The sequence below is a fragment of the Mycetomoellerius zeteki genome, unplaced genomic scaffold (assembly GCF_001594055.1).
Source record: "Mycetomoellerius zeteki isolate Tzet28-1 unplaced genomic scaffold, Tzet1.0 scaffold98, whole genome shotgun sequence".
Taxonomy (NCBI): Eukaryota; Metazoa; Arthropoda; class Insecta; order Hymenoptera; family Formicidae; genus Mycetomoellerius; species Mycetomoellerius zeteki.
Window position 1 is genome coordinate 975,725 of NW_017258021.1, and position 13,235 is coordinate 988,959.

The 13,235-nt window shown below is 31.3% G+C and overlaps 1 protein-coding gene across 1 annotated transcript in view; it reads left to right on the forward strand.

Annotated features, from left to right (window-relative positions):
• Nucleotides 1-13,235, forward strand: part of tinc (transmembrane protein tincar) — a 44,233-nt gene that overhangs the window by 1,208 nt on the left and 29,790 nt on the right. The window contains exons 2-4 of the mRNA XM_018460984.1: nt 3,922-4,201; nt 5,621-5,845; nt 6,518-6,649. Coding sequence (XP_018316486.1) covers nt 3,928-4,201; nt 5,621-5,845; nt 6,518-6,649 — 631 coding nt within the window. The 5' untranslated portion in view covers nt 3,922-3,927. The remainder of the gene's footprint in view (nt 1-3,921; nt 4,202-5,620; nt 5,846-6,517; nt 6,650-13,235) is intronic.

Consider the following 13,235-nt stretch of genomic DNA (forward strand, 5'->3'; position numbering starts at 1 on the left):
TATACCATATTATTAGAATAGTGATAGCCACTTATCTCTTGCATCCAGTAATAATCCTACATATGTTTAATGCCGCACTACACACGAGACTATAAAACGCACATGCCATTTAAAATAAACACCTTTACGTTTAAAATAACTTGTTTTGGATGCTTTTGATGGAGGAAAATATAAGAATTGCGAATGTCTAAGGAAAAAGTTAAAAAAAAACCGATAAATATTTAAATATAAAAGTTAATTATTGTAGTTTAAAGTTAAATAACTGGAGTATTTTTTGAGTAGATTTCTATAATCAATAGATGATTTGTAAAGAATCGTTAATTTTATTTAAATTTTTCTTTAGATGTTGTGTGTAATTTTCCCCTCTTATTTGAGAAAAAGGAATAAAATTTATATCAAGAAAAGTTTTTTAATTCTTTTGTTTTATTATTAGCAGTTATTAGAAAGACAGAAAAACTATTTAACAAGATATTTATTAAAGTCTCTTTTAATGAACTTTAAATTATGGAGTAATGTGTGATAAAGAGCTAATTAAAGTCTCCTTCCCAAATTAGGCGCCATTTAAGTTAATTGCACGATACATTTTATAAGAAATCTTATCAATTATGTTATTGAAACGCACTCTTGTAAATTGTTGTCTATAAGAGGTCTCTACAAAACTCAACCCTTTCGACATTTCCTTTGATGCTACCATGCAATGTGGATTCGTCTGGATGCTAATTAATATTTCTACTTTCCGCATAAGAGCGACTCAACGAGCAGGTGAAAAGCATGAAAATTCTTGCTTACGGATCCCCATATAGATGGTAGTGTTCATGCTTTAGAATCACGCTGTAATTATTCACAGGATCTTTCCAAAAATGTTTACAGTTAATGCAGAAATAAGTACTCGCACAGGGGAGATATCTTTAAAGAATATTTTATTCTTTAAAAGTTAACATTAATTAGCAATTTATTTAAAAAATATAAAATAAATTATGTTTTTCGAAATTATTTTATCTAAAAAATATGTAATAATTAAAATATATTATCTTAAAAATATGAAAATGAAAAGTTTTATTACTTAGACGCATATAAAATATTTGTATATCTGAAAAATTTCTTAATTCATGAATATACGAATCTTTTTGGTGTATATTGAGACAGAATATACTATTTGTACATACTCATAATATTACTAATTAACATCTATATATTTTCTACAGATAAGATTTTTTTAAATCAAAATTTCACTTGAAATGAATACCTACTTTTTACATTTATTGTATTTCATATGATTTTAATATTATATATTAATTAGCTATTGCATTGCATAACGCACTTTAAAATAATTTTGTATCATTTATGTGTCAGTTTAACATTCGTATCTCTGTATAATCATGATCGTTAGAAACCACGCAGATATTGAATATGCTCGCGAAGGAAAGAGGAAGCAGAAGGAAAGGTCCGCCATTGTGGAACGGGGATTTCGTGGCTGGTTGTACGCGGGGGAACTATAAATTTTCAGATCGTGAAACAGGAAGGCGAATACATGCCTCAAGTCCCTGATACGGTCACGCACGTGCTTCTTCGCACGCACCGTCTCTCATCGTTCCCTCCTTGAAATTTTATCGCGGAACGAATCCAACGAAAACGATCATAAAACTTTGCACTTTACAACCCCCAGACTCAGAGAAGTCAAGCGCGAGGGGCTGAAAACCTGGCTCGTAACCGAACAGGTATAGGCATGCCCAATGCCCTCCACTAAGTCCTAAACTGGAAACTGTGCACATTTATATTTTAATTACTCTGACCTCATTCTGACGAGACAAATGGCCTTATTTCACAAACGCGGTTCACGTAATTAAAATTGATAACTTAAGAGTATAAAACAATATAAGACGACGAAACACGACTTCTTAATTGCCTTTAATTAAAGTGCTATTGTAAATTATCACTTTTCAATTAAGTTTTCGTACGGGAGAAAAATCGGCAGAGTAGTTTTTACTTGCATATTTGTGACATTTTATAAATTTTTCAAGTTTGTTACGAAGAATGCTAATTATACTATATTCATTTTATAAGACAAGAAGATGCGTTGAAAAATTCAACATGTAACAAGTCCTTGTAACGTTCTGTATGTAATGAATGCTAAAAAATTTATTTGCAGACTATACGAAAAGAATTATTTTAAATTTAGTTTTACTTTTAGCATTAAAAATAAGAAATTTAAAGCTTTGTACCATCCTAATATTTTAGCATAACCACATCCGCGACTTTCCTCGCTTTCGCACAACGTGACTATGAAATACTGAGAGAAAAGAGGAAGAAGCGAGAACTGCACTCTCTTCAGCGCAGACAGCAAGAAAAGATACAACGAGAAAAAAGAGCCTCCCAGGAGGTTCAATGGCGCACAAGAGATAAACCGTCGGAACGCATTGAAACTCCTGCGAAACTCGAGCAAAATGAAAATGACTCGAATCGTTTAAGTTTAAGAGAAAGCGTCACCGTTCGAATAATTAACAAAGATTGAAATGCGATTGAAACAGTGCAAAAAATTTGAATCGATAAATCATAAAAATATTATCAGATAGTTAATCGCAGTTTATTTAAGCTGCTTTATTTAAGCTGCTTATGTTCAGAGTATTGTAATCCCAATTTCATAAAAAATTGTTACGTTTTATGTATTTAATTAGATGTAGACTTCATGATCGTGTTAAGCTATACATAAGTCTCATAAGTAATTATAAGGAAATTTTATTTAATATTATGTAAATTATTTTAACACAATTTTTCTTTGAAGTTTATTACGTTTATTTAATTTGACATTACAAATAAAGAGCTTACAAAATAACAGCATCAAACTTTTGCTGGAAAATTATAAAATTGTTATTAAACCGTCAATTAAACAATATTAAATAGCAGAGATATTTTTATTATACTGAAAAATTATTATTTGAATTGAGTGTGTGTGTATGCGCGCGCGCCCACACATATATACATGTGTATTACGCGGACTTTTTATCATTACTAAATTTTCAAGCAATTAAGACTTGTTTTTCTGCAAACTTTTAATAACTCATGATGTCAAATATCCTTGGTAAACATGTTTCAAATTAGAATTATATTAAAAAGATGTAATAAATAACATTTTAATTTAAAAATTATATTAAAAAATATTAAATAAATAACAAATTTTGTTATACCATATATTGCACATATACACTGTATACAATAGTTGTATTAGGCCGGCCATACACGTTCAAGCAAATTTGTTGAATGGTTGCGCAAGCTGCTTGTACAAATTAATTTGAACATGTGTGTCAGAAAAGTCATTTGTACAAGCCAAAGTAACTGTGCATTTTTCTGACACACATGTTCAAATAAATTTGCACAAGCAGCTTGTGCAAACATATTTGACAAATTTGCTTAAACATATGTGGCCAGCCTTAAGTTACACAAATTCAAGCTCTAATAAATGAATCAATTAAAGTGCCTATCAGAGCTAATAAGTTGTTCTAGTTATTCAACATTAAATCAATTTTATTAAAAATATAATTGTATGCGTTTCGATTCTTTGGATAACTAGTTTTCTAAAAATTTGGGAAACTATTTTGTAAATGTTTTAACGTATTAGTATTTAGGATATAATTTTGTATACTGGCTACGTTTACACCGTGCGTTTAGTCCGCGACCTATACGATCGGTGTCTTTGTTTAATCAACAGGATAAACAAGAACAACTATTATAGTCCGCGGCCTAAATGCACGGTGTAAACGTAGCCATTGAGAAGGACCCAAAACGAAGATTGAAATGTATACGAACATTTTTTTAAAATAAAATTAATTTAATGTATACTTGAATCACTTGTATTCTAATAGACATTATACTTTCATTGGATTAGATTACATTAAGTGCATGGCTCTCAATTGTATGTTTCAGGACAAAATGTCGATGACTGGGAGCTTAATGGGATACGAAAACAATAATGATGTGAACCAGGCCAAGTGTAAAAAGCCGTTGAAGCCGCTGCCGGTTGTATCGAGCATAAACTCCGGTGGTGTTACCACGACCACGGGCAAGTTGAAGAGGACACGAAAATCTACGAGGAAAGAATCGTGTATACGCGGTCATGTGAACAGCCTCTGGTCCGTTTGGTACGGCATCGTAGCTGTCGCTTTTCAAGCGTACATAGCAATGAGATACGCCAGACGATTCGCCGGTAAGATAGCTCTACCTCGTTTTATTCTGCTAAAATACGCCTCTCTACGGAATCGATCGCGTTAACAACATTGGATTATCCGAAAATCTTCTTTTGGACCAGTGATTTCGTCCGAATAAATTACCTATTTACTGTCACGCACAGTTGAATCGAATCTCTCTGATAACCTCTCATCAATGTGTACCATAAGATCTTTCATGGAACCTCCTCTTTCTTTTTGATATCAACATAAGATTGTACAACTGTTTTATATAATATCTGCAGAATTATTTGATGTATAACTTTAATGAATTTTTTATGAAATAAAAAGGACAAAGTGATGATTATGAAATTACTTGAGCGACTTCGGAGCGCTTCTCTTCCCCTTTCATTTGTTACTTTAATCAGTAAAACTTCTGAGCGAGGTTCCGAATGGTTCGTTGCCTTTCCTTATTTTCCGGCTGTTTCCGGCGGCGGTTTTGCGTAAATTTCTTCTCTTGGCAGCTCTCTGGTACGAGGCTTCCGTTACCGGAGATCGTTACGTAAAAGACACACGGTAGAGACGGAATTGCCAAAGAAATTTTTCATGCTATCTATCTCTTTCTAAACCAAGTAGAGATCTTAATCCCATCCATTTCGATAGGATTAACAGAAAATCAGAGAATCGTTAGTTAAGTAGATTGCAGATTCAAGAAATTGTAAACAAATTAACATCCTGTTGGAAAAGGATGTTAATGTTGTACTTCCTGATAATTCTTTAATCGACTATAAATTTAGGAATAACGAATGATTTTCCTTTTCTCCATTATCTGTTTTCGTTTAATCACTTGCGACATCAAGAAAGCTGTTTAATTGCCCTATAAAGTGAGATTATCTTTCCTTGGACAAAAAACTTCTTTTATCGTAATTAGATTTGAAACAGAAGCTAATCTAATGGCGAATTCGATTGGAAACAACACTATTGCGCACTGTACATATTAAAGCCGTTGTAACTGATTTAATTTGAGTATAAAAATGAAATGCAAATATTACGAATTATGAAATACATATTTTACCTAATAGTACAATAACATGTATTGAGTATTTCACGATTTAATCGATTTCTATGTTCATTTATAATCATATCTTTACGTTATTTTGTGTACAACGGTTTTAATGTGCACCAGTGCGCACTGAGTGCGTTTAATCGAATTCGTTATATATATTTTTTTCACAAAAACAATCATAATAATTGATAAAATTTCGTAATTAATATAAGAAAAAAGCCCAAAATAAGATTTTAAATCTAAAAAGGCAAAAATTTTAAGTTCGACAAATTAGCTCGTTTTTTAATACATCAATATCAATTCACATGCTTCTTCTTAAATATATTAAGTATGTAAAACATATTGTTCTTTCTTTAATGTGTTTAATTTGCGTGTTTTTGTATCATTCTTTTAGCTTACTTGTCATTACCATGGCCAGCGGACGCGCCACCTCCTAAAATTGAATTGTATGCCTGCCTGGTGCTAGCCGGCACCGGAGTCGTTCTACTTCCGGTGCTACTTGGTGCGGCGTTCTTGAAGCTCGGCAATCTGGCAAATGATGGAATAAAACTAGGCCGACATTTGAGCGCTTGTTCGCGCGACCCTCCATCTTCGCTTCTTACTAATAATCCTGATAATAGTAAGTAAACCATAATTTCAAAGTACAAAATAAGTATTTCATGAATACAAAAAAGCGCTATGATATGTTGTAGTTTGCAATTATAGTTAATTGGTTTATTTAAGACATAAAATAATTAATAGTTGTCTTAACTTATTTTTATTCGAATTGAAAATGTTGATGGAATTTAGAATTTTTGTTTTTAATTACACTGTAAATAGGTGTCTGTATCTTTAATTATTTTATATTTATATGATACTTTATATTTACATAATACTTTTATTTTGTAGTCATGTACATATATTCGAATCAAATATATATGAAAATAATGTTTTAAAGCAGTAAATGTGCAATATAAATCTGATATACCATATTTAATATTATTAATTTGAAAATTTGAAAGAGAAATGACTTATTCAAAATTTAATAAGTTCGATGCAAGTCTTTAACTATCCGAGAGAAAAATTTTCAGAAATTTTCCTTTACGGTACAGTACATAAAAATACGATCTGTCATTCGCATCGATTGATACAATTAAAAAATAATAAATTTATGTAATAACACCATGTAAAGAAAATTGAATAGGATAAAAACTAACATCTGTTTTACGTTTTAAAGACGACTGACTGATCTTAATTACAATGTATAACTTCGGGAAAGACGCTGAGCAGGGTGATAACTACTCTTTTTTAGGTCTGGTGAATAATTTATGGAGACACGGAGGCCCTACGGCGACCTTCGTGCATCTCTGCACGGCCATGTGCTTCCTCCTACCCTCTCTGCTCATGGAAGCGAGGCTAATACACGCTGGATTTTTGCCAAAAGGTAATATAAATGTCTCTGCATTGCTACTCGTTACACTTCTTTTACGCTTAAAGGGGAGACATATGATTTTCCTTTAAAAAAAATAAAATAAGTAAAATAATAAGAGTAAAGAAAAAATATAAAATAAATAATTATTATTGTGTCAAAAGTTTTTATCATTTTTTATTCTATTAAAGACTATCAATGTTACGTGCAAGTATCCATGTAAGATAAAAAAAAATCTAAACTTTCTTAAGTAATTTGAAGAAAATTTACCCGAACGCAATCTTAAATTGTATTATGCTACTTTAAATTAGGAAAGTGCAAACTCATCACGCGCTTCTTTCTTCACCTTTTCTTGAAATTCTTTTATTAAATAATTAGTCTTCTTTTGATGTTAGAAATTTACTGATATTAAAGACTTGATTTTCTTGTGCTTTGAAAATTAGATGTAAAAAATAAATAAAGTAAAATAAACTGACTTTATGTTGTATTGAGCTGATAAGACATTTGCTTTCTCTTTAATACACGCACTTCAGCTTGTTATTTTATAAGCTTCAATATTTCTATCATACTTTTCATTAAAATACACTCCCGCGATTTCGAGTTTTGAACACGTTAATAAATTATAAGATAGCGACAAAATATAAATAATTTTCAAGATTTCTTTTACATTTTGCGATAAGACAGTCCGGTGACTTTGCCCATAAATCCAACTTCCTATCAAATAGAGCAGTATACCACGTTTTCATTTCACTTTAAAAGTGCGGTTACCGTTCTCGGGCAATATTGAATGAGTAATAGTCAAACTCAACGATGTCGACAGAAACAGGCGTACACTTTGACGTACCACAATTCCATGCTCGCTGAATTTTCACGGAGACACCGCAGCAGATATATAACGCAAAAGAAAACAATAAAATCCACGTGCGAGACCGAGCATCTTTCCGCGATCACTTTTCCGAAGCTTCCCATTTCGCGTGCGCACCCTCGCTTGTGCAAACAATGGGATAAGAGGGTTCGGCGAGGGAACGTACCTACTGTTTATTAATGCAGTACGCACTTAAAAGTACTTTCGCTTTACTGATCTGCAAATGTCATTTGATATTTAAACTAAATGAAACCTCTAAATAAGAGCAATAATTTAATAAATCCAATTATTTCAGTGAATCAATAACATTATTAGACAAATGCAATAAAAAAACTTTATATTTTATTAAAGCACTCTACTGCTATTTATACTGTAATTTCTTCGTTACGTCTAAAAATTTTTACATTTATCTGAGATATTATAAATTGCGTGATATTTATTTTTTAATTTGACTATTCAATTTTTATATTTTAATTGTATCTTTTTCAACAACCAAAAATTATTTCCAGTTTGATGAAATAATTTTACACGCTTCCACGCTTATAATAAAAAAATGATAATAATTTATAGAGTTATAAAAAGAGAAAAATAGCCATCTAAATATCCTAATACTTCTTAACTTTATTTTATCAAGCCGGTACTTAACTCCATCTTTCTTTCTCTCATAAAGTTTATTAAATTTACCTTTTTAAAAGTTCTTCTTATTCAGTAAACAATTTATTGTTTGTTCATAACGTTAATCGATGCGACGGTACCCATCATCTCGCAAACTTCAAATTGTTCAGCAGATGATGAGCAACAGCTAATTTGGCGGATGTACGTTAATCTCATAAATTTTAGCTAATGTCCGACCGGCAGGTAATAATCTCCATAATTAAAGCGCCGCCGTAAAGTCACGTTCGTTCGAACAAATACAACGTTCGTGTCTGGCGCAGGTTGTTATTACCAAAACTACTAAATACACTCGCCGCGAACACGGTTGAAACAACCAGACGAACGTTTCGTCGGACGTATGCGCAGCTCAAAAATTGTACTGTCCTGCAACATGTTCGAAGTTTCCACGTCCTATTTGCCGGCAGGATAATACCAAGCCAGATATTCTCGGTTCCGGAAATATCATCAACCGCTGAGCAGAAGGAAAGTTTCTACATGGTTTCGCTCATCTCGTTGGCGAGCAGTCGCGCCGACCTGAATAAATGCATTTCTACGTCGAAGGTTAAACTCGATAAGCCGCGATTCACGGCGAGATTCCTTGACGCATAAAATGAGAAATTTAACGGGTATCTATACGCCACGCTTCGAGCTCCCATTTCTAACACATATGGTGACATCGCGATGTTTCAGAGTCCATTGAAAGATGCAAATATTGAAATTACTAATAGCATAAACATTAATTGACTATAAATTAATTAATTATAAAGATTCGCATAGCATATTTAAGAGAACAGTTTTGTCTAGGAGTCAAAATAATTGAAAAAAGTAAGGTGTTTAAGAATTTTTAAAAAAGATTATATCTCTCTAAACTTTTTTTTTTTTAGAGAAGATCTCCCCCTTTAATGACATCAACAGTTAATTTTTTTCATTTTTATATCTGCGACAGCTGCAAGAAAGGATAATGATACGCGGAGAGAATATTTTCTTTTACAAATTTTATAAAATAACCTATAAAAAGGTTTGTTCACAAAGTTTTGTAGATTATTCACAAAATTTCATAGATCATTAGTATATTTACAGAAAAGCAAACTCTAGAGTGTTAATTATATCTTATTAAATACTAAAAATAATAATTCCCTGGTGGAAAAATTTCACTGAAATTATTCCATGTTTTGGAACACTTTTCGGCAAAATTTCAACATTTCAAAGAAATTTCAGCGATTTTTAGCTGAAAAATTCATTTTTAACAAAATTTCAATAAAAATTTCAAAAAAGTTTCAGAATAATTTCAGTTTAGTTTAAACAATTTTTTAGTATGTTAGCTGAAAAATTCACTTTCAGTGAAATTTCAGCAAATTTTCAGCAATTTCGCTGAAATGTTCCAAAACGTGGAATAATTTCAGCGAAATTTTTTCACCAGGGTTATCATTCAAAATAGCTTTAATTTTGAGGCGTTTTGGAGATGCACAAACAATAGTCATGCATTTTTCCACGGATAAATTCTCGAGGCAGCTAATGAAATAGTCTTTAATTAGTTCAGTTCATTAACCGATGAAAAGCTTTTGGTGCAGAGTTTTTATGATATTTAATCAAATGTAACTAACACCTTACTACTCAGATAACAAGATGACATTATTTGACATCAAAATGACGTCAAATACAACGTCATCGTTAATTAAACATCGTTAATAAAACGTCATTTTAACCTGAAAATGAGAATAAATAATATCAACTTGCTACTTGGATTTCACATACACAAAATTTTATGTGTTCAAACTTTTTTATCACCTTGTACTGATTTTCGAAATTTATAATCCAAATATAAACTGGAAAACTTCCAATCATTCGGCAATTACCGAACATAGGCTACAATTTAAACACGACTTTGATTGGGATAATATTTTGATTGTGGACGAAGAACCGTATTACAATAAGCGTTTAATTTCTGAAATGATCCATATTAAAAAACAGAGAAATAATTTAAATCTACAGACGGATACCATAGGCCTTCACAAATCATATTCACCAATAATAAACGGTATTTGATTTTGCATCACTGATATTGCGTGAATATTGTAATTCTTTGTTTCAGTCGGCGTTTGTTTTTTGTAACATTCATACGTGATTAGTCTGACCATTTGGTTATTAAATTAAATGATTGACTCTACATACAAGAATTTGACCATCATCGGATACACTAATTAACATTTTTTCATATATGAATTCTTCGGTGAGTTCTATTTTGATTGACAATTATTCAGATTGTTCTCAATTTCTTTATATTAATTTCACAGTTAAATTGGAAATATTAACATTCAGTCGATTAACTGTATGGGAACAATTTTTGTCTATCAAATGTGCAATTCATCGGAGATTGTTAATCTAACTACTCACATATTTTTACTCATATACTGCGGCTTACAACTATAGTTATAGAAAATCTGAAGATGGTTCGATCAAGAAGCCGAAACATGTAATTATTTTTAGACCATTGAGATATTGTCATACCATCGAGAAAATTGTAAGAATTTAATCGAGGAAAAATTCTATTATTGTTTATTATATTCTTTAATTAAATTGTATAGGTTATTGACTCTTACATGCCCTTTACTTAGATTTTTATTATTATTTGATAACAAGAGTCTTTACATATATTCATATTATAATCCAAACATACAATTTGTTTGAATAAAGTTATGCATAGATAAATGACGACAATATTGTTGTCACATCATTGCCTTTTTAATCTTTTTATTGCGTGCGATCGTGCAATATATCACGTTAGCAAGAGAAATTTTCAAGCAAATGCAGCAGTGACAGTTCCAGCTTCGCCGGCGATAACATACACGGTAGTAAACTCATCGATGTCATAGACGAAGGTGCGCAGTGAACATTATTCATCCCCATACGTCCTCTCAACTACATTACTTAGTCTGCACTATAAACCAAGCTTGCTTTCTCAACATGAAAATTATTCCAGGACACTATAGAAAATATCTTCTAAATTTATTTAGATGGTAGTACACTGTAAAAAATGTGCAGCAAAGCACATCCGTTAAGAAAATAAAGAAATATATGTAGTTCAAAGCTAATTAAAAGAGGTCAGGAGGAGCCGATTTAGTTTTAATCGAGGTTTTAATACTAACAACTAGTGAGCTGGTTCTTATAGTGTTAACGCTAATGTATATTTCAAATGATCGAAATAAATGTTTGGAATATTTTTATTAGTTTAATTTTTAAATAATTTGAAATAAACATTAGCGTTATCACTATAAGAACCAGCTCACTAGTAATAATTCTTTTATGAGCGTTTGTTTTTCACTTTTTATTAAATGTATTAAATGTGTTCATTTCAATGCATTTAAATGCGTCTCTTTCAATTATTTAGGGACGAATATAGCAGCCTTTTTTGTATATAAATTATATATTACATTCTTTATTATTAATCTTTTTTTATATAAAATGAGGAATTGTTGGATATTTTGAATAGTACTCCCTAAACCTCCTTATTAAATTAATCATATCAATTTCTGTTATTTACACATAATTATGAATATTTTTGCAATTGACATTAACGCGTCTTGTACAGGAAATGGATAGATTATGTATTTACAACATTTATTTTAAACTCTGTATTTATAAATATAGCAAAAGTGTTTTTGCAACGCGACGTATCGGTGAAACGAGTTTTCCACCGGATTGTTAATTAAATGCCCGGAAAATCAAGTTTAATCGCATTTCTACGTTCTCCAATCCCAGGCTGCGTACATCCGATTTTGAAATATCGACGCAGACAGGCAGTGTTTCGGACTTTAGCCGCATTAAAACGGAGAGTCAATATATGTGTATTACACGCGCGCGCGCGCACGTTGAAAGGTATCCAACGTAATGTACCACCAGAACTTGCAAATAGGTATCATTCGCAGCGCGCATTAAGCTCACTCGTAATTATAGTAAAGTGACGTACGCAGTCTGCACCGACAGGACGTCGCTAGTAACATCGCTCGTAAACGCTTATCCGTATACATTCGTTACTATTTTCTAGCAAGCTATACGCTTGCTAAAAGAGAAAACTCGATTCAACTGAGAGCAACTGAGAGATACTTCCAGGTTTTTCTATCCAGTTCCGCCGCTTAATTACCGGCGATGTCTCATCCAGCGGAATTGTTCACAAAATTAAAATCTTTAACTCGACGGAGACGGTTGTACAAACTGGTGCTGTGTGCTTTCTGTCCTCGACATCTGCAGCAGACTCTTTTTGCGAACTAGGATTAATTATAGACTAAAACGCAAACGATGTCAAGTGACAAGAACATTTTTCATACTTTTATACTTTCCATTCTTTTTCTGCTCACTCTTCGATGTGTAAATCTATGGTTGTCTTCTATAGATAAATATTTATTAAACTTCTGTGAATACTTTTTGTTTTTTTTTTCGACAAAAAAAGCCTTTTTCATATTTTTATATTTTAAATTTATCTTTTTCGGCGATAGAGATTCTAAATTTTTTAAATAATTAATCAAGTAGGATAGACTGAGGCGAATTGGATCAATATATATTTTGAGACGGTTAATCGATATTTGTCGTTAGTTTTATTATTTCTTTGTTTCAAACAAGCTGTTTTTGAAATAAAAAAGTAATGAAATTAATAATAAATATCGATTATTTCAAAATTTACATTGATCCGATTTGCCCTGTGAATTCGCCTCAGTCTACCTTAATAGAAAGTTTCACACTTCCATGCTAATAAGAAAGAATTGTGTGTGAAGTGACAATAATTTATAGGATCAGGAAGAGAAGTAACCATTTAGTTAGATGTTCAAACATTTCCGGTAATTTTATTTCTCTCTCTTCCTCTTTCACAGAATTTGTATTAAATTTACCTTTTTAAATTCTTGCTTAGAATAATTTAAAATAATTTTATTGTTTATTCACAACATAGAAATAACTTTTTCAATACATATAATATAAATCTATTTAAAAACTATATTCTTTTATCGTTTTATTATAAAATTATAAAAATATATTTTTTATTTGGTTTTTTCTTACATAATATCTAACTTTAAAAGACTACGTAATTTG